Source organism: Balaenoptera borealis (assembly GCF_965194805.1).
Source record: "Balaenoptera borealis genome assembly, chromosome: 7".
In the NCBI taxonomy this organism is placed as follows: domain Eukaryota; kingdom Metazoa; phylum Chordata; class Mammalia; order Artiodactyla; family Balaenopteridae; genus Balaenoptera; species Balaenoptera borealis.
In genome coordinates this window covers 130050085-130072481 of record NC_138864.1, presented here as the reverse complement: position 1 = coordinate 130072481, position 22397 = coordinate 130050085, and the positions used below count along the sequence as shown (strand labels likewise).

The following is a 22397-nucleotide window of genomic DNA, read 5'->3' as shown; positions in this document are numbered from 1 at the left end:
GGCATCTGAATATCTAGAGTTTATCTTTTTTTTTTCGTATGTTTATTTATTTGTTTCTTAGTTTTCATCCATTTTATACACATCAGTGTACACATGTCAATCCCAATCTCCCAATTCATCCCACCACCATCCTTCACCGCTTTCCCCCCTTGGTGTCCATACGTTTGTTCTCTGCATCTGTATCTAAATTTCTGCCCTGCAAACCGGTTCATCTGTACCATTTTTCTAGGTTCCACGTGTACGTGTTAATATACGACATTTGTTTCTCTCTTTCTGACTTGCTTCACTCTGTATGACAGTCTCTAGGTCCATCCACATCTCTACAAATGACCCAATTTCATTCCTTTTTATGGCTGAGTAATATTCCATTGTATATATGTACCACATCTTCTTTATCCATTTGTCTGTCGATGGACATTTAGGTTGCTTCCATGACCTGGCTATTGTAAATAGTGCTGCAATGAACATTGGGGTGCATGTGTCTTTTTGAATTATGCTTTTCTCTGGGTATATGCCCAGTAGTGGGATTGCTGGGTCGTATGGTAGTTCTATTTTTAGTTTTTTAAGGAACCTCCATACTGTTCTCCATAGTGGCTGTATCAATTTACATTCCCACCAACAGTGCAAGAGGGTTCCCTTTTCTCCACACCCTCTCCAGCATTTGTTGTTTGTAGATTTTCTGATGATGCCCATTCTAACTGGTGTGAGGTGATACCTCATTGTAGTCTTGATTTGCATTTCTCTAATAATTAGTGATTTTGAGCAGCTTTTCATGTGCTTCTTGGCCAGCTGTATGTCTTCTTTGGAGAAATGCCTATTTAGGTCTGCCCATTTTTGGATTGGGTTGTTTGTTTTTTTAATATTGAGCTGCATGAGCTGTTTATATATTTTGGAGATTAATCCTTTGTCCATTGATTCATTTGCAAATATTTTCTCCCATTCTGAGGGTTGTCTTTTCGTCTTGTTTATGGTTTCCTTTGCTGTGCAAAAGCTTTTAAGTTTCATTAGGTCCCATTTGTTTATTTTTGTTTTTATTTCCATTACTCTAGGAGGTGGATCAAAAAATATTTTGCTGTGATTAATGTCAAAGAGTGTTCTTCCTATGTTTTCCTCTAAGAGTTTTACAGTGTCCAGTCTTACATTTAAGTCTCGAATCCATTTTGAGTTTATTTTTGTGTATGGTGTTAGGGAGTGTTCTAATTTCATTCTTTTACATGTAGCTGTCCAGTTTTCCCAGCACCACTTATTGAAGAGACTGTCTTTTCTCCATTGTATATCCTTGCCTCCTTTGTCATAGATTAGTTGACCATAGGTGTGTGGGTTTATCTCTGGGCTTTCTATCCTGTTCCATTGATCTATATTTCTGTTTTTGTGCCAGTACCGTATTGTCTTGATGACTGTAGCTTCGTAGTACAGTCTGAAGTCAGGGAATCTGATTCCTCCAGCTCCTTTTTTTTCCCTCAAGACTGCTTTGGCTCTTCGGGGTCTTTTGTGTCTCTATACAAATTTTAAGATTTTTTGTTCTAGTTCTGTAAAAAATGCCATTGGTAATTTGATAGGGATTGCATTGAATCTGTAGATTGCTTTGGGTAGTATAGCCATTTTCACAATATTGATTCTTCCAATACAAGAACATGGTATATATCTCCATCTGTTGGTATCATCTTTAATTTCTTTCATCAGTGTCTTATAGTTTTCTGCATACAGGTCTTTTGTCTCCCTTGGTAGATTTATTCCTAGGTATTTTATTCTTTTTTTGCAACGGTAAATGGGAGTGTTTCCTTAGTTTCTCTTTCAGATTTTTCATCATTATTGTATAGGAATGCAAGAGATTTCTGTGCATTAACTTTGTATCCTGCAACTTTACCAAATTCATTGATTAGCTCTAGTAGTTTTCTGGTAGCATCTTTGGGATTATCTATGTATAGTATCATGTCATCTGCAAACAGTGACAGTTTTACTTCTTCTTTTCCAATTTGTATTCCTTTTATTTCTTTTTCTTCTGATTGCCGTGGTTAGGACTTCCAAAACTCTGTTGAATAATAGTGGTGAGAGTGGACATCCTTGTCTTGTTCCTGATCTTAGAGGAAATGCTTTCAGTTTTTCACCATTGAGAATGATGTTTCCTCTGGGTTTATCGTATATGGCCTTTATTGTGTTGAGGTAGGTTCCCTCTATGCCCACTTTCTGGAGAGTTTTTATCATAAATTGGTGTTGAATTTTGTCAAAAGCTTTTTCTGTATGTATTGAGATGATCATATGTTTTTTTTTTTTTTAAAGTTTTTTTTTTTACTTAATTAAATTATGGCTGTGTTGGATCTTCGTTTCTGCGCGAGGGCTTTCTCTAGTTGTGGCAAGCGGGGGCCACTCTTCATTGTGGTGCGCGGGCCTCTCACTATCGCGGCCCCTCCTGTTGCGGAGCACAAGCTCCAAACGCGCAGGCTCAGTAGTTGTGGCTCACGGGCCCATTTGCTCCACGGCATGTGGGATCCTCCCAGACCAGGGCCCGAACCCGTGTCTCCCGCATCGGCAGGCAGACTCCCAACCACTGCGCCACCAGGGAAGCCCGATCATATGGTTTTTATTCTTCAGTTTGTTAATATGCTGTATCACATTGATTGATTTGCGTATATTGAAGAATCCTTGCATCACTGGGATAAATCCCACTTGATCATGGTGTATGATCCTTTTAATGTGTTGTTGGATTCTCTTTGCTAGTATTTTGTTGAGGATTTTTACATCTATATTCATCAGTGACATTGGTCTGTAATTTTCTTTTTTTGTAGTATCTTTGTCTGGTTTTGGTATCAGGGTGATGGTGACCTCATAGAATGAGTTTGGGTGTGTTCCTTCCTCTGCAATTTTTTTGGAAGAGTTTGAGAAGGATGGGTGTTAGCTCTTCTCTAAATGTTTGATAGAATTCACCTGTGAAGCCATCTGGTCCTGGACTTTTGTTTGTTGGAAGATTTTTAATCACAGTTTCCATTTCATTACTTGTGATTGGTCTGTTCATATTTTCTATTTCTTCCTGATTCAGTCTTGGAAGGTTATACCTTTCTAAGAATTTGTCCATTTCTTCCAGGTTGTCAGTTTTGTTGGCATAGAGTTGCTTGTAGTAGTCTGTTAGGATGCTTTGTATTTCTGTGGTGTCTGTTGTAACTTCGACTTTTTCATTTCTAATTTTATTGATTTGAGTCCTCTCCCTCTTTTTCTTGGTTTGTCTGGCTAATGGTTTATCAATTTTGTTTATCTTCTCAAAGAACCAGGTTTTAGTTTTATTGATCTTTGCTTTGTTTTCTTTGTTTCTATTTCATTTACTTCTGGTCTGATCTTTATGATTTCTTTCCTTCTCCTAACTTTGGGTTTTGTTTGTTCTTCTTTCTCTAGTTCCTTTAGGTGTAAGGCTAGATTGTTTATTTGAGATTTTTCTTGTTTCTTGAGGTAGGCTTGTATAGCTATACACTTCCCTCTTAGAACTGCTTTTTCCACATCCCATAGGTTTTGGATCATCATGTTTTCATTGTCATTTGTCTCTAGGTAATTTTTGATTTCCTCTTTGATTTCTTCAGTGATCTCTTGGTTACTTAGTAACGTATTGTTTAGCCTCCATGTGTCTGTGTTTTTTACGTTTTTTTCCCTGTAATTGATTTCTAATCTCATAGCGTTGTGGTCAGAAAAGATGCTTGATATGATTCCAATTTTCTTAGATTTACTGAGCCTTGATTTGTGACCCAAGATGTGATCTATCCTGGAGAATGTTCCATGCGCACTTGAGAAGAAAGTGTAATCTGCTGTTTTTGGATGCAATGTCCTATAAATATCAATTAAATCTATCTGGTCTACTGTGTCATTTAAAGCTTGTGTTTCCTTATTAATTTTCTGTTTGGATGATCTGTCCATTGGTGTAAGTGAGGTGTTAAAGTCCCCCACTATTATTGTGTTACTGTCGATTTCCTTTTATAGCTGTTAGCAGTTGCCTTATGTATTGAGGTGCTCTTATGTTGGGTGCATATATATTTGTAATTGTTACATCTTCTTCTTGGATTGATCCCTTGATCATTACGTAGTGTCCTTCCTTGTCTCCTGTAACATTCTTTATTTTAAAGTCTATTTGATATGAGAATTGCTACTCCAGCTTTCTTTTGATTTCCATTTGCATGAAATATCTTTTTCCATCCCCCTCACTTTCAGTCTGTATGTGTGCCTAGGTCTGAGGTGGGTCTCTTGTAGACAGCATATATATGAGTCTTGTTTTTGTATCCACTCAGCAAACCTGTGTCTTTTGGTTGGAGCATTTAATCCATTCACGTTTAAGGTAATTATCAATATGTATGTTCCTATGACCATTTTCTTAATTGTTTTGGGTTTGTTTTTGTAGGTCCTTTTCTTCTCTTGTGTTTCCCACTTAGAGAAGTTCCTTTAGCATTTGTTGTAGAGCTGGTTTGGTGGTGCTGAATTCTGTTAGCTTTGCTTGTCTGTAAAGCTTTTGATTTCTACATCGAATCTGAATGAGATCCTAGCAGGGTAGAGTAATCTTGGTTGTAGGTTCTTCCCTTTCATCACTTTAAGTATATCATGCCACTCTGTTCTAGCTTGTAGAGTTTCTGCTGAGAAATCAGCTGTTAACCTTATGGGAGTTCCCTTGTATGTTATTTGTCGTTTTTCTCTTGGGGCTTTCAATAAGTTTTCTTTGTCTTTCTTTAATTTTTGTGAATTTGATTACTATGTGTCTTCACGTGTTTCTCCTTGGGTTTATCCTGTATGGGATTCTCTCTGCTTCCTGGACTTTGGTGGCTATTTCCTTTCCCATGTTAGGGAAGTTTTCGACTATAATCTCTTCAAATATTTTCTCAGGTCCTTTCTCTCTCTCTTCTCCTTCTGGGACCCCTATAATGCGAATGTTGTTGCGTTTAATGTTGTCCCAGAGGTCTCTTAGGCTGTCTTCATTTCTTTTCATTCTTTTTTCTTTATTCTGTTCCGCAGCAGTGAATTCCACCATTCTGTCTTCCAGGTCACTTATCTGTCCTTCTGCCTCAGTTATTCTGCTATTGATTCCTTCTAGTGTATTTTTCATTTCTGTTATTGTATTGTTTATCTCTGTTTGTTTGTTTTTTAATTCTTCTAGGTCTTTGTTAAACATTTCTTGCATCTTCTCGTTCTTTGCCTCCATTCTTTTTCCGAGGTCCTGGATCATCTTCACTGTCATTATTCTGAATTCTTTTTCTGGAAGGTTGCCTATCTCCATTTCATTTAGTTGTTTTTGTGGGGTTTTATTATGTTCCTTCATCTGGTACATAGCCCTCTGCCTTTTCAACTTGTCTGTCTTTCTGTGAATGTGGTTTTTGTTCCACAGGCTGCAGGATTGTAGTTCTTCTTGCTTCTGTTGTCTGCCCTCTGGTGGATGAGGCTGTCTTAGAGTTTATCTTTTTGCAAAGCATAAACTGCATAATTTTAATGTAATTTGACACATTGCACGTAACACGTGTTCAGTAATGTTTGTGGAATTACATAAAATGTGTTTTTAGATTTCTTATGGAAAGAGAAATGAGAATTAATGTATCTTTATGGAAATTTCTTTTTAAACATCTTTGTAGACATCTGCTTTATGAGACCCCTAGTGGTACCCTTAGATATTAGTAGCTTTACCAGCTGGATGTCCCCTCTTGTCCCTTCTGTGGCCTTTGTTGGGTAATCACATCATCATGTCTACCTCTCTTACAGACCTACCTGACTGTGTGCAAAGATGTCATTTTGGTCGGCCTTGGTGACTGTATGTTTCAGACACAGCTTTTACAGCGGAGCCTTGGAATTATGCAAACAGGTACTTCATTTATTAAAGGACTAGTTTAGAGCAACTAGCTGTCAGAACCAGCCCCTCTCTCCCTCCTTCACTTTGCTGGTCAGGACTCTCATTTTTAAGTGACAGATGTGTAGCACATACCAGCTTACACCAAAAGAGGAATTAATAGGCTGAGGCAGCCAGGAAGTTCAGAGGTGTTTCTGGCCTTGGACGTGACCAAGTACAGAGTTTCTGGCAAGGTCTTGGGATTCTCCTCCGGTGGTTTGTGTGATTGCGGCTGCTCTGCCGTGTGGTCACCAGCACGGCCCCAGCCTGTCTGCTGCTCCTGTCTGGTGTCTGTCATCGTCTGCGTGCAAGTCAGGAGCTGTTTAATGTCCCCACCCCACCCCCCTGAGACCACTGGGAAGTTGCTGTCACCCCAAGGACAGGATCCCTGGTAACTAATACCATGGCGTCCACACAAGTTAAATGTGTTCAGTGAGTGAGTGAGAAGTTGGCCTCCTTCCAGGCGGGCTGGGCTTAGGGATTATCTGGAGCATCACATCCCGGGGGGCCGGGCCAGATCCTTGCAGCCCCGTCTCATTGTGGTGGGGGGAGTGTGGGTGGACCCAGGATGCCTCCTCTGCCTCGGGTCATGGGCTGGCTGAGACGGGCACCGCTGGGCTGTGACCCCTGCCCGCCGCCTACCTGGGGCAGCCGAGTCGGCACAGAACACCCCAGTGCTACAGTTGGTTCTTCCTGAGATCCCTAGAAGCTTGGAAGTGCATAATTTGAATTTCTTTAAGCCTAAATATTTGCTAAAAGAGATTGAAAATATTATCATTTACCAAATTCAACATTAAGTTTGCAGTTAGCTCTCTGGGGTCTTTTGCTGTAGTCTTGAGTATCGTCGTGCAGACCCCGGGCAAATCTTGGCCACAAACCCCACAGCTTCTTTCTTTCATGGTTCTGCCCCTGAGGTTGGCACTTGGCCTGCATGGGAGCTGGGGTGGCAGTCACTCTGCTCTGCTGTCTCGAGTGTACGTGTCCTTAATCTGTAATTACAAGCAAGATTTTACATTATTTGGTTACAATATCCACAAAGACTAAATATTAAATAGAAGAAATGTTTTTTGTTTTAAAATCTAACTTTTTCCTTTGTTTAAGTCTTTATAACTCTCACTTTCTATTGTGAAAACAGCGTTTTAAACTTAAGCTTAATGATTGAAACATTAAAAATGATTTGCATTTTTAAACTCACTTTATCATTTAAGAATTATTTTCCCCTAAGGATTGAATCTATTTTTAGTATTTATAAAATTTTCCAAGGAGCTAATAAGAATTTTAGATCTCCAGTGTAGCCAGTAAGCTACTGACCTTACCTTCGACCAAGCTGAAATGATCTTTGTATTTCTACGTTCTAAGAATTGGGATTTCCCAGCAGAGAATCGACTGTGTACTCATTCTCTGTAGTCCTGTTACAAATGAGATTGTACACTGCAGTCTACCTAGGTAAGCCCAGAGTCTGTTCTCTGGACTTGCTCTACTTGAAAGAGTCCTAATAGAATATTTAAATTTAAAACTCAGTCACATTTATGTTATTAACATTTGAGCGTGGCGTTCTCCATGCTGAAGTGCGTATTCTGGAAGAGATGTCCTTGAATACAGCTGAGTTCCCACACATAACCCAGATGTAAACAGCTCAGTTCATAGTTTACTTAACCACCACCTATATATATTTGGTTATAACACACGTATGGCTTGAATGTAATGAAATAACTTTCAATTAAAACTTTCAACATTTCAGATTTTTGTCAGTAGTAAAGACATTAGTTAGTGTGAGGTTCTCCCACTGCACCAGGACCTTGAGGGTGGATGCAAGGGGACAGGCCCCCTTGTCCTCAGAGCCCTGTCACCCTCAGCGTGTTGGCCTCTGCTGAGCTGCTGCCTCACTGCCTGCTTCACTGAAATGACTGATATGTGGAGAATGTATCTGTCTGCCTTCTTCTAGATAAAGAGATTTGTTTCTTGAAAGTTTCTGTTAAGTTTGCAAAGACTCTCCAAACTTTGTGTTGATTCTGGTAGTGCCGTACACCTTTTGAGGGGCAAACTCAACTGGAACATGACCATTTCTTTTACTTACTTTAGTAGATAAATTTGGATTCGGGGTTAGTTTCTTATTTCTGTCTCAAGCAGAACTTATATGTCTATTAATCTCTTTCATAAATCAAGGAGCTTCCCTATTAGGGCCACATGATTCCTATGTAAGGTAGGAGAGGTCATACGCTTTGTCCCCTAGATAGTAATCTTTTAACGAGGAACATTATTTCTGCGCTTTTCTATGTGACAGGTTTTTAAAAAATATACATGTATAGTTTATATAGTATATACTTTTAAATGTACATAAGGAAGAATCATGGTTCCGGCCCAGTCCACCAGGGATGCAGCCCTGCATGCAGACCTGAAGGTTAGTCAGCGGTGGGCAGTGCGAGGTGCAGCATGGGTGCAGAGTGGGGCAGGGGCGTGGGAGGGCGCGGCCGCTGGCTCTGTTGGCAGCGCAGCTTACAGGCCAGTCTGGGTAGAAACAAAAAAGAAAATTGAAGGTCCTCAGGATGAATTGTAGAATTGAGTTCACACTCTGAAAACATTTTACCAAATCGTTGCCACACAGGAAAGGAGAGAAAGACACCAACAAACTACACAGCGCTGGGGATTTAACAGAGTTGGCCTCGGAGATTCTTAGGTCATAGTTTGAAAGCTCTAGGGTCTTTCCTCTCAGACCTGTCATCGATGTCACCATCGTGTGAGCAAGTGAGGCACACCCTCCACCCAGGTGTTCAGGGAACCGCAATGTCCACACACGCAGTGCTTCTTAGTGCCTGAGCCAGGTGTGGACTGTTACCGTTACTGAAGGCATCGGCTTTGTATGTGATAAAAGGAGCAAGTCACGTGTGTGTATGTCTGTTAGGCTTTATATTCATCTGACCGACCTGGTACTGGCTCGCCAGTAACACTCTCTTTTAAGTTACCGTAATATACATGTGTTAAGTGAAAAATGTAATAATTTCAACTAATTGTGTGATTAAATAACTGATTTTTTCAACTTTCTTTCCAGTGAAGGGTTTCTTTTATGTTTCATTACTTCTTGGCATTCTGAAAGAGGTAACCAGAAGCTCCTTGACGCAGAAAGCAGATTCAGAGAAAGAAGTCTCAACACTGTTTGATTTGGTGCAGAAAGTATTTCAGCAGATGTTGGAATGTATGGCGCGGAGCTTCAGGAAGCAACCAGAAGAAGGCTTGCAGGTACTGGCGCCTCCCCAGGGCGGGACAGAGGGACTAAAGGGGCAGCGCCCACCTGGTGGACCAGGGTGTGCGGAGCCAGGCCTGCTCACACGCTGGGGCCGTCGGGCGGGGAGCGGTGCCACACCGGCAGGAAGTGGCTGCCAGGTGCCACCTGCAGCTGGGGCTGCCAGCCCTCTCCCTGGGGTGGCATGCTCTGGGGCAGGAGGCGAGGGAGGCCAGGGGCCCACCTCGGGCCACCGGTCTGGGGACGGTGTTGGCGTGTTCAGGTCCGTAGGCCAGCGGCCCGAGTGCTCCTCTGCCCAGCAGGACAGAAGCAGAGAATGAATACAGTAGCTCGTGAGTGCCCAGCTGTTAGTAGTAAAGATTTAAAAAATGCTTAAATGGGAGGATGTTTATGAACTATTGAAACTTTCAATTTTATCCTGTTTTAGCTGGTAGAGGTGATTGAAGGTTATTGGCCATATTTTCTGTAGCCTAGCTCATATTTGAGTTAATTTGAAATAGTCCTGTTTTTGATGAGTTGGTTCAAGTGTCTGTGATCTATTTACGGAATTTGTGCCAAAATTTTTTTCTTTTCTCACCATTGTCTGCGCAGCTTCGTTCAGAACACGTGGCCTCATAGTGGGTGTCTTCCCTTAACGTCAGTGATGTTTCTTCATCTTTCCTTTCGGAAACTTTACTAACGTTACTGATGCTCCTGTTCTTGGGGATTTTCCCTTGCTCTGGGGAACGAGTGTCACAAAGGCCCTTCCTGGCGGGCTTCAGCCCTGTGTGTCGCCCTCTGGTCGTGGCGCCCACCAGCTGCAGAGAGGACGGCACGGCAGTGAGGCGGGGCGATGGGACGGGCCCCGGGCCCCCGGGGGACAGCAGGAGGAGGCCTCCTTCTTGAAAGTGGTTTTTTAAGCGCTAACAATGACTGATGTGTTTTTCGTAGCTCCTTTATTCTGTTCAGACTCCTCTTCATGAATTTATCAGCACCGTGCAGTCCTGGCACGTGGACACGCCTGTCCACCGGGGCGTGCTCTCCACTCTGATTGCCGCGTCTGTGGTCGAGATAAGTCACCGGCTCCGAAAGGTGAAGTGTGTTGTCCTGAAACTGCTGTGTCTTGTTTTGACTATTCAAGAGGCTGTTTTCTGCTGGCAGCACATTTTTATGTTTTTCCAAGTATTTTTTCAGAGCTCAGGTATAGCGGGAGGTCTGCTTCTCCCGCAGCTCCACCTCACAGTTCCGTGGCTGGTTTGTGTTTAGAATCACGTGACCATGGGGGGAAACATGCTAAGGACGTTGTCGTTCTTCATTAAAACCAAGCTGCTCCTTGCATCGTGAATACTTCTTTTCGCCATATTTTAGAGGTTTAAGCGAGTTGATACATTTCTTAAGATTCCCCCCTCCTGGCAGGCAGAAGTGGCCTGGTCCGTGGAGAGCAGGATGCACGACTGCTCGTGGGCTGTGTTTCTGGAATAGTTCACACCTCTGACTGCCTGGCTGTACATGAGCCTTACTGGCCGTTTTCCTAGCAGTAGCCTATTTTATATGATTAGCCTGCTTGGTTCAAGATTGACATAATCAGGCTGGTAATTCAGGTCACAACAAAAACCACTCTTTTCACGGCTTGGAATCCTGGTGGTAGCGAGTGAGGGCATGGAAGAATGCCTTAAGATAGTTAAATAATGAAGCGTTTTCTCAGTATGAAAAGCTGAAATCTGATAGGAAATATCATTGAAATATACAAATGCAAACATAATGTGTATAAATTTTGTATTATAAAATCACAAATATAAAAAAAGTTGACAAAATTCTGAGACATTAATAGAATTTAAGGTCCTCCTGAAAGCTTGAAGGGAGGTCGTTTTGGTTTAGGAGCGAGATTCCTGGACTACACACAGCCCAAGAACTGGAAGTTGTTCGGGCCTGTGAGCTGCACAGCTGCTGACGACGAATCCGCCAGTGGCCTGTGGGCCATCGTGGCCCGCGGTCTGTTTTTGTAAATAAACTTATATTGGAACATGACCAAGCCCATTTATTTACCTTTTTTCTATGGCTGCTTTGTGCTGTAACAGCAGAATTGAGTAGTTGTGGCAGAGATCGTTGTGCCCACAAAGCTGAAAAAATTTACTCTTTAAATATTTACTATCTTACTACTTTATAGAAAAAGTTTGAGTTGAGAAAACCTGATCTGGACTAATAAGAGTAACGAGTTGTTTGCTTAGTGTAGAAACACGTTGTTTACAGAAGGTAATCGAATTAAAGGGTGTTCCACAGAAGGCTTGTTGAGTGGCTCTCTTTTTTCTTCTCTCCAGTTGATTGACACCACTGTGTATAGTAATAGGTTAATCATAATTATGGTAGGCATTGCAGCAATTAATAAAAATCATTGTTTTGAGTTTCTGGAAAGCCTTTCTCAAGTTTGGAAGAAAACCCAGGGAAGTGTAAAATGAGTGATTAGCGCAGTCTCGGTCTCAGTTCATGTTACTGACTTGACTTTTTTTTTTTTTTTTAAGGTTTCTGATACCAAAGAGCTTACTCCCCCAGAGGGTCTTGCAGCCCTTCCACCATTTTCAAGGTGTTTAATAGGAATAATAATAAAATCTCCGAATGTAGTCAGGTAATCTCTTTTTCTTTGCTGTTCTCTTAATCCTGTCGTGGCTGTAAGCTCTCAATAACTTTAGCTCTATTCCTTTTACTCTCACCATTTCTCAAAAGTGCATTTTTTTCCTAAGAGAAAACATTCCATACAATTTTCTCTCATTTTATCAGAGATTAAAAATATTAGCATTATACAAAGAGAAATTCTAACTTTCTGAAAGATATATTCATCCAAATAGTCTCTGGTTATGCTTTATCATAACTACAGTTCATTTAGGGGGAAACATTTAAAATTTTAATGTCACTGAAATACTTCCTACAATGGACACTTTCAAAACACTTGACTTGGGTAAATACCATGTGGGTTTCATTCGGCACACAGCTGTTACTCATTTCTCCATGCCGTGTGTCACCTGACCTGCTTCTAGGGTCTCTAGGGTGGCACGTGCAGGACTGCTGGGCTGCAGAAGGGAGAGTTTTGCAGATGTCTGATACCTGTGGGAGTTTAATAGTAGATATGTTCATTGAAAACTTCAAAAAGCATTGTTTTTAACAGCTATGAATTATCTTTCAGTGCCATATCAAATCTTTTTTGTGGGCATTTCAAGTATGCAGAGTGGCTTTCTTCACTAACCAGAACAACCCTGTTCTCTTTCTAGCAGCGCCCTCTGATTTTAGTGTCTCACCTGTATGATTTGGCATGCTTACAGCGAAGAGTATGGGAAGAGCTTAGTCAACTTCCCATGTTACCTGAAAACTAGAATTCATGGTGGTTGATGAATCTTGGCTATATTTGTCTTTCTATAAAGTATTAAGATATACTATAGAGTAATTTCAGTTGTTTTTTACTTTTTTGCAGGTCATTTTTAGATGAATTGAAGGCATGTGTTATTTCTGAGGATATTGAAGGCATCGTGTGTCTCACAGCTGTTACGCACATTATCTTGGTTATTAATAGAGGTTGGTTAAATTTTCTGTGGTAGCGTCTGGGACATTGCTGGGTGCATCTTACACAGGACAGTTGTGGAATGTTTGGGAGTGAATCCCCTGCTAGTTAGGCTCTCACGGCACTCGCCCCCAGCTCTCCATGCGCTACACGTGTGCCGTCTGCCTGGGCCCCTGCTGTGTGACTGCCCTGTACCGGCTTGAATGATGGCAGCTTCTTAATGCAGCTGCTGTCCACTTCCCCACTTTCCCCACTTCCCCACTGGACCCGTCACGTCTCCCTCTCTGTGCCGTACACGGAATTTCTACTGATTTGTCATTTGTTACCTTTGTCATGTACATTTAAAAATCTGAGTTCATTTTTGCTAATGACGGTGTGTTTTGGTGTTAATATTTGATGTGTCTGTGTTTTGCTTAGCTTTAACTGTGCCTATTCTGGGTATCCCATCCAGTTGAAATAGTATTGGAAAAATAATTGGAGATACCTATGAAATGCTTACCTAAGTGTAAAATATGGTAATGTCACTGCAGATGGACTACTGTTAAGTTTCTGTATTTTTGGACCAGTTTTACTAATGTTGAAATTATTTTCTAAGATATTATTCATAGAGTGTTCCTCTCAAAACAAGCTCTCCCCATAAGCAGGAATGCATAGTATGGCTGTAGAGTCATGACAGGAGTTTGTAACTAGTTTGACCCAGGCCAAGCAGCAGGAAAGTCCTGCCTGAGGCAGTGTCTCCTGGGGAGACATCTGCAGGAAGAGGGACGTTCTCCATGTGGAGGGTGTGAGGATGGAGGCTGGGGTGCAGACGACCACCTTGTACTTAATAGGTTCTTCAGTATTTGCCAAACAGATGATGACTCTGAAATGTGTTAGTTCCATTACTGTTGAAGGTGTTGGTGATCATCAAGTCTGATGGCGTGGACAGAACTCACGGGATCATGGCCTTGGGAACTACCTCAGAGCCAATGAGGTGCTTTGTGATCACTCATTGGATCTTCTAACATCCCTTTAAAGGGATCATTACTGTTCCGCAGGTCAATACATGCACTGACTCAGAGGGGAGGGTAGGAGGCTCTGTCTTACTGAAATTGTACCTGCATTGATAGAGTGTGTGTGCTTTTTTGTGTGGTTGTGTTCAATATTTTTCTGTCTTTAACAGGTAAACATAAGAGTTCAAAAGTAAAGGGTGTTGCAGCTACTGTTCACAGAAAACTAAAGACATTCATGGAAATTACTTTGGAAGAGGATAGCTTGGAAAGGTAAAACACTAGATACCCACCAGGTGTGATTATCTGAACACTGCTAGTTATTCCTTAGGTATATTTGAGATCACGTTTTCACTGCTGCTAGTTACAGCCAGGTAGAAAACTGGGGATTGAAGGGATAGAAGTGTTTCTGTTGGCAAGACCCCTTGAGCATATGTTTTAATTACTTCCTCATTCTGTCTTTAAAAACAAAAACAAAACTGTCACTTGCAAGATTCTGCCCTAGAAAAGGAAGGGCATACAAACTCATTCTATATGGTTTTATTTTATTTTATTTTTTATTTTTTATTTATTTATTTTTGGCTGTGTCGGATCTTAGTTGCGGCACGTGGGATCTTTCCTTGCGGGCTTCTCTCTAGTTCTGGTGTGCGGGCTCCAGAGCGCGTGGGCTCAGTAGTTGTGGCGCGCGGGCTTAGTTGCCCCGTGGCATGTGGGGTCTTAGTTCCCTGACCCAGGGATCGAACCCGCGGCCTCTGCATTGGAAGGTGGATTCTTACCCACTGGACCACCAGGGAAGTCCCGTCATTCTATATGGTTTTAAACCTAGACAGATTATATTTGGTGGTTTGCTGTATTTCTGAAACCATCAACGTTCATTCCTGGGTTATAATTACCAGTTTACAAGTATCCATGTTGGGAATGGGAAAGGTCCCTCCAGAGACTGAAGAAATGTGCATTGTTTTCTACTTTCCAGGTAGCCTGTTGCTGCTGCAGGGACTGCTGTCTAAGAATGTGTTCATTGGGCTATTTTTCCAGCCAGGTGCTTTTGCTGCTGTATAATGTTTTTGACATGCTGTGCAATTTCCTGTAGACTCTTTTCTGAATTATGTTTGACTCTCAGACCAGCCACAGAAACAGTGTTTTTCCTGCTGTTTTCTGAACACCATACAGTTAAGTGTTACAGAGCTTTGAACTAGGTAATTAGTTTTATATATGCCTGGGAAATAAGCCACTTCCCATAGCTACTTTCTCCTTTGGAGAAAGGCTTTCAAAATCCTAAATTGCTAACTTATGAACAAAGACAGTTTTATCTCTTCCTTACCAATCTGTATACCTTTCTTTCCTTGTCTTTTTTTAAAAAATTATTTATTTATTTATATTTATTTTTGGCTGTGTTAGGTCTTCGTTTCTGTGCGAGGGCTTTCTCCAGTTGCGGCGAGTGGGGGCCACTCCTCATCGCAGTGCGCGGGCCTCTCACTGTCGCGGCCTCTCCCGTTGCGGAGCACAGGCTCCAGACACGCAGGCTCAGTAGTTGTGGCTCACGGGCTTAGCTGCTCCGCGGCATTTGGGATCCTCCCAGACCAGGGCTCGAACCCGTGTCCCCTGCTGGGATCCTCCCAGACCAGGGCTCGAACCCGTGTCCCCTGCATTGGCAGGCAGATTCCCAACCACTGCGCCACCAGGGAAGCCCTCCTTGTCTTATTACATTAGCTAGGGCTTCTGGTACAATATTGAAAAGGAGTGGTGAAAGGACATACTTGTCTTGTACATGATCTTAGTGGGAAAGCTTCCCATTTCTCACCATTAAGCACAATGTTAGCTGTAGATGTTCTTTATCAAGTTGAGGAAGTTCCCCTCTATTCCTAATTTACAGATAGTTCTTATCATAGTGGGTGTTGGATCTTGTCAAATGCTTTTTCTGCATCTACTGACAGGGTCATAGGATTTTTCTTCTTTAGCCTGTTGATGTGGTAGGTCACATTAGTTGATTTTCAGATGTTGAACCAGCCTTGCATACCTAGGATAAATCCCACTCGGTCATGGTATATAATTTTTTAATACACTGTTGGGTTTAATTTGCTAATATTTTATTAAGTATTTTTTGCATCTATGCTCATGAGTGAGATTGTTCTGTAGTTATCTTTTCTTGTAATGTCTTTGTCTGGCTTTGCTACTAGGGAATTTCTGGCCTCATAGAATGACTTAGGAAGTATTCCTTCCCTTCTTCTGTCTTCTGAAAGAGACTGTAAAGAATTGGTATAGCTTCTTTCTCAAATATTTGGTTAGAATTCACCAGTGAATCCATCTGGGTCTGGTGCTTTCTACTTTGGAAGGTTATTAATTATTGACTCAATTTTTTTTAAAAGATGCCTATTCAGATTGTCTATTTCTTCTTGAATTAGTTTTGGCAGATTGTGCCTTTCAAGGATTTGGTCCATTTCATCTAGGTTGTCAAATTTGTGGGTATAGTATTCCTTAATTGTCTTTTTTTTAATGTCCATGGGATCTGTAGTGATGTCCTCTATTTCATTTCTGATATTAGTAATTTGTGTCCTCTTTTTTTTTTTTTTTCCAGCCTGGCTAGAGGCTTATTGGTTTTATTGATCTTTTAAAAGAACCAGCTTTTGGTTTCATTGATTTTCTCTATTGATTTCTGTTTTTCATTTTTTTTTTTTTTTTTTTTTTTTTTTTGCTTTCTGCTCTAATTTTTATTATTTCTTTTCTTTTGCCTGCTTTGGATTTAATTTGCTCTTTTTTTTTTTTTTTTTTTCTGGTTTCCGGAAGCCTAGATGACTGATTTTAGATGTTTCTTCTTTTCTAATAGTCAGTGCTATAAATTACCCTCTAAGCACTGCTTTTGCTGCATGGCACAAATTTTGATGTTATGTTTTCATTTTCATTTAGTTAAAAATATTTTAAAATTTCTCTTGAGATTTCTTCTTTGCCGCATGTGTTCTTTAGGAGTGTGTTATTTAATCTCTCAATTTTCCAGTTATTTTTCTGTTATTGATCTCTAGTTTAATGTCTGAGAGAAGACATTGTATGGGTTTCTATTCTTTTAAATTTATTAAGGTGTGTTTTATGGCCTAATATGTGATCTATCTTGGTGAATGTTCCATGGGAGCTTGAGAAGAATGTGCGTTGTGCTGTTGTAGGGTGAAGGAATCTGTAAATGTCAGTCGTGTCCTGTTGGTTGATGGTGTTGAGTTCAGCTTGTCCTTACTAATTTTCTGCCTGCTGGATCTGTCCATTTTTGACAGAGGGGTTTTCCTTTATATATTTTGTAATCCTGATATTAGGAGCATATGATTTTAGAACTATTATATCTTCTTGATGGATTGACCCTTTTATTTTCATGAGGGGTCCCGCTTCTTCTCCAGTAGTGCTTTGCTCCGTAAAGGCCATTTTGTCAGGTATGAAGCTGGCTCCCCAGCCTCCTTCAGTGAGCGTTTCTGGAGCGTCCATGGTGTTTTAGTCAGGAGGCGGAAACCCCGCAGTTATGGGACAGTGTAAGCTCCAGGTCAGGAGCTCCCATCAGGGCGCTGGTGCAGCGGACTGGGGGCTCGTGAGGGTCACAGCGAACTGTAAAGGGTGGGGGAGTGGCAGAGGTGAGGAGCAGCACTACCCCAGGATGGAGAAGTCCTGAGGCCTTCTGGGGGCACCGCTGGCCATCTAGTCTCCGGGGAGCAGGGCCCATCCATAGGGAGGTGCTGGGGGAGCTGCTGAGCCCATGAGCCCTGCTGTGGGGCCTGGGTGCTGCCTCTGCTGCCCGCGCCCCCCGGAGAAGGCTGGACCTTGTGGGAAGCCCTCCGGCGCCCCTGCTGCCAGGGCTGGTGCCGTGCCTCGTGAGCCCCAGCGGGGCCCTGGAGCGGCGGCTTGCTCGTCCGTGAGCCAAGGACGTGTGTTCAATTACAGGCTTTACTGCAGAGACTGTTGACTATTTCCTTTGCAGTTTAGGAAGGGTCTTTGAGGGAGAAACCCAACAGACTCTAGGGTTATGAACTTGTTTAATTTCTAGGTATGTGAGGAAGAGGGAAGTGAGCTTCTGATTTGGAGGAAACTGAGGAGTGTTTGTATGTTTCTGAAAACACAGCGCAGTGCAAATACTAAATAAGGCCGTCAGAATTACAAACTAGGTAAATGATAGGCTATTGTCATGGGACATGGTCATGACCTCGGAAATGCAAGCATTTTACAAGATTTCTCTGTTAGAAATACTATCTGTAAGGACAGTTTTTTGGAAAAGAATGGTGTGAACTGCTCTGAGGGTGTAAGGAAAGAGGGACGTTTGCACCTGTACAGAGGTTCAAGGCGAGTACTTGAATTGTGTTAGTTACGTTGACAGAAAAAAAGGCCTTAGAAGTTCAGAACTTACTCCGTGGAAAAGAAAAGGATATTCATAGAAATTAAATTCAGGGCATGTAATATTTTGTTTCTTCATTGTTTCTACAACTCTGCAGTTTTCTGTGCTAAGCTGATACACAGATGGCAAGAAAGAGTTCTTGCCTTTAAGAAGGAAACATCCTAAAAAAGTAAATAGGTAGAGACTGAAATATTGGCTTCTTACTTAAATATGCAAGAAGCACACTGTACAAAAACCAGTGTCTGGAAAATAAAAGAAAAGAAGAACCTAAAAAAAAAATTGATGAAACAAAGAAATCAATCTAATGGAAGATAAGCAGTTAAGATTTAGGACTCTATTTTAGAATATTATTTATTTTTGTTGGCATAGAGACGTTAAGGCAAGTCTGCATCTTTAAGACTCTTGGGACCCTTTGGTCCAATGAATATTTTAGGAGATGGGGCATTAATTTAGAAGTGGATGTTTTCTTAACAAATACACTAGCTTTCTCTGCAGCAGGGTTAGTATTTTGTTGACTGTCTGTTGGGTGCTGTCTCATTGCACTTTCAGTGCCTCACCTGGCATAGTGCTCTGTAAATTCTGTAAATTGTGTAAACCAGACTGTTTTCTCAGGAGCAACAGCATGCATTCAGCAATGCACTCATGCATTTAAGTGTCAAAGGATGTCACCTTTACTACTTTCATACATAGTGTATGAGTAGCACTATAATTAGAGATTATTTCTTAAGGTTTGTGTTATACCATGAATTTTTCCCTCTAAGTGAACTGGAATCATATTGTAAGCAAGTTAATTACCAGCATTAACTGTGTTTTGGCAGCTTTGGTGGTGTGTGTGCGTCCCCAGTGTTAAACCTTGTGATTAGACTTGAAGCAAAGGAGTATCCCCTGAAACAGTGTCCTCTTTTTTATGATCAAGTATTGATACGTAATATCACCTTATTCCACTGTATGTAATTTTCATAGTCTTTTTTAAAAATTGAATTCGAGGCTGGATGCTTTTTGTAGCTCATTTAGAAGCATGCATCAAAACCTGGGGACCTTGATGTGGATAAATAAAAACTACGCGAAAATAAAACCCTTCTTTAATTAGAAAACATACGTTGCTTATCTTACCGATTGTTTTTCTCCGAAGGCTGATTTTGTGCCTCTCCTGTGTTGGCGTCTCCCGCCGTGAGCACGGCCGGCCTTGGCCCGTAGGAGCTGGAGGTGGGCGGGTCGTGGGGGAATCAGAGCTCAGTGGGCGACATGGGGGACCCTGGACCAGGGCTGCCACTGTTCCTTCCAGCTCTGAAATTGTATGCTCATTTATTTTGCCCCTTAATAATTCTGATTCCTCTGGTCTATACAGTGTACCCAGCCCTCTCCCCAGGTAATAGGAGAATGACTGAATTCACAGGAGAGCAGAAGAGCTTGTTGGTATCCGAGCCCCGTGGGGTAGTCAGAGGCCTGGTTTGCACCCACTGGGCCTTTGCTGATGCTGGGGCCCCAGGCAGGTTGCTTTGCCTCTCAGCCTCGGTTTCCGGCCTTGGAAGGAGAAGTCAGGACGCCCGGCAGCCCGGGACTGGCCTGGTGCTCGGTTCGGAGGCGACCAGAGGCTCAGACTGGACTTAGGCCAGCATGAGAGGCTGACTACCCTGTAGTTAGTTAACAAGTCCTTTTGCCAAGGTAACCTGACATTTTTCTTTAAGGGTTTTAAAATTCTTACATAAGGAGACAGTATTTTCGAGTGATTAAAAATAAGTCTTAGATTCTGGGGCATTGGTGACTTACCGTGTCCTGTGTCCCTCTGTCTTGTCTCCTGGGTGGGGCAGTGCTCCCTCCCTCTGGCCACCAGGGAGCTGGGGCCTGGCTGGCATGTCGGCCCTTGCAAGCGTCCTAGCCTATAGCTCTCGAAGAGCTGACGCAGGAGGGTGGTGCCGTCGGGCGCTGATGCTGGGAGACCGGAAGGGGTGGGGAGCATCCGAATCTCCTGGTGTTTCTCTGGATTGCAGACACCTGCTCGCTGCTGTGATGGGGCGGCTTCCGTAGGCTTCGTGCTTCCCACCGTCTGCCGTCTCTGCTCAGCCTGAGGCGTCCGTGGGGCGCAGACAAAAATGACTGCACACGTGCAACCGTGGAGCGGTGAGAGAGAAACAGGACAACCGTTAGTAAAGCAGCAGTGCTGGGCCAGCCAGACACTTAATGACAAGAGTCTTCAAAGAAAAAATCAATCGTAGCCCAAAAGAATGATCTGGAACTAAAAACCCTTGAGTTGGAAACGTTGCTGAGGCACTGGAGCCTCAGCTCCCAGGTGGTCCAGAAGGTCGCCGTGGAGGGTGCCCCCGAGCAGGACAGACACCGATGAGGAGGGTCCTGGGGGGAGCAGACCAGGGAGAGACCCAGGGAAGCAGCAATCCAACTGCCGACGGGAGAGGATTTCCTGGGGCCAAAGAGATATGCAATTTTAAAGATTCATTTTTTGTTGTTGTTGTTCCTTTAAAGTTTAGATGGGACTGATGAAAAAAATCACCATAAGTCTGAATAAAATTCCTGAATTTTGAGACAGAGAGAAAAATATGAAAGCTTTTCTAGATCTGTGTTGGCCCCTACGGGGCCCCTCGTGACGAGTGGAACAAGTGAGTGTGACTCGAGATGTGGCCCAGGTGTGAGGACCCACGGGCTCTGCGGCTGGTGTGCAGAAGGGCTGTGAGATACGTCGGTGATGTTTCTGTGTTGGTTACAGGTTGACTTATTTCGGTGTGTGGGGTTAAATAAAATACGCTGTTGACTCTTGGGCAGCACAGGTCTGAACTGTGTGGGTCCACTTAAGTGCAGACATTTTCCATAGTAAATAGCCCAGGACTGCACAGTCGTAGTTGGGTGAATCTGTGGATGCGGAACCGCAGATATGGAGGAGCTGCGTTCTCAGAGGGCCGACTAAGTTATCCGCAGATTTTCAGCTTTGCGGAGGGTCGCGGCGCCCCAAACCCCTGCGTCGTTCAAGGGCCAACTGTCTTGAGACGAATTTCACCCATTCTTTTCATCTCTTTGAACGTGGCTACTAGAAAATGTAAAGTTACCCCATGCTTGCGTTGATACTGGACCAGGCAGGACACGGGCAGACCCAAGTGCCCATAACAGCTCCAGGCTGAAGAGTGAATCAAGCTGAGAGGCCGTTTGGGATAAAGGTTGAGGTTTGTCTCGGCAGGAATTCAAAGTTGGCTGGCCCGCACGCCCTCTGAGGGGAGCTCGGGGGATGGAGAAGGAAGGGGAGTGGGTGACGGGCTGCCCAGCCAGTCTCGCCTGGGGACAGGTGTGCAGGGGGTGGGACGAGAAAGTGAGGTGTGTGTGTGCAGGAAGTGAGCGAGCATGGTCGCAACAGTGCGTCATGGGGGTTAATAGTTGTTGTTTACCTTGTGCTCTCGCGAAGGAGGGAGACGAGCTAGCGATTGTGGGCGTGGGAAAAGGGGGCGCCCGGCCGTACCCGTGAGCCTGCCATGTGTCCGCACAGCGGTCTAGATCCGCCTAGACGCGAGTCCTTGTGCGTGAAAGAGGAAGCACGGCCAGGTGAGCACCTTTCACTGAGAGGGTCTTCTGTTCGTGTTCCTTGGGGACAGAGGACGCCTCCGGTCACGGATGGCTCTGTGTGCCGTGTGTCGTGCTAAGGTTTCTGCTGATGGCGATTCTTATTACTCCATTTACCTTTGAGAAACAGCGATTACTTCGGTTTTCTCTTTAAGTGTATTCTGTTGCAAACCATTTTTAGATTTATTCTGTGAAAATGTAAATTTGCATAATTCAGTCACATTTTCCTGTAGCTAATTCTTTCTCTGTGTTTCAGGTTTCTCTATGAATCATCATCAAGAACTTTGGGAGCACTTTTGAATTCATAACGAAGCCAACATCTTGGTCATGTAAAAATAGAGAAAAAGGACTTACAGAAAGCTAGATGAATGTGTATTTTCCTAGTGTTTTTAATGTTAATAACCCATATAGTAGAGAAGGGGTAGGATTTATTTTGGGGCGGGTATGAGTAGAAAACTCAAAGGTTCTTACATTTTTGCCCAGCGCCTGCATAAATGATACATTTAATGTAACAGGCTCCAGGTATGAATGGTGCAGAAACCCACAGTGCAAAGAAAAAAAAAAGACACCTTTCTAGCAAACCCGGTTGTTTTAAAAATGACTTTTATATATAATATTGCTTGCAAACTATGAGTAATAAAGCAATGACAACACCTGTTTGTCTACTTGATTTAAAAACATTAGTACAAGTTTTCCCCTGCAGGAACGAGGGCTGAGTTCTGGGCGGGCCTGCCTTTCTACCAGGGGCAGAGGTGTAAAGCGCAGGGAGCGGCTGGGTGGGCGCGGGGAGAGGGGCCACACGCGGGGGCCTGTGGCTGCGAGTGCCAGGACACAGATCCGGTCACGCAGCCTGAAGCTGAACCACC

The 22397-nt window shown here is 42.9% G+C and overlaps 1 protein-coding gene across 6 annotated transcripts in view; it reads left to right on the top strand.

The window, feature by feature from the left end:
• The window catches only part of NCAPG2 (non-SMC condensin II complex subunit G2), a 59934-nt gene extending 37750 nt beyond the window's left edge, over positions 1–22184 (top strand). For all 6 annotated transcript variants that reach the window (XM_082398822.1, XM_082398821.1, XM_082398820.1 and 3 more), the window contains exons 22-28: positions 5722–5821; positions 8895–9082; positions 10017–10157; positions 11585–11688; positions 12529–12629; positions 13778–13877; positions 21788–22184. In XM_082398822.1, coding sequence (XP_082254948.1) covers positions 5722–5821; positions 8895–9082; positions 10017–10157; positions 11585–11688; positions 12529–12629; positions 13778–13877; positions 21788–21839 — 786 coding nt within the window. In that variant the 3' untranslated portion in view covers positions 21840–22184. The remainder of the gene's footprint in view (positions 1–5721; positions 5822–8894; positions 9083–10016; positions 10158–11584; positions 11689–12528; positions 12630–13777; positions 13878–21787) is intronic.
• Positions 22185–22397: the final 213 nt, after the last annotated feature.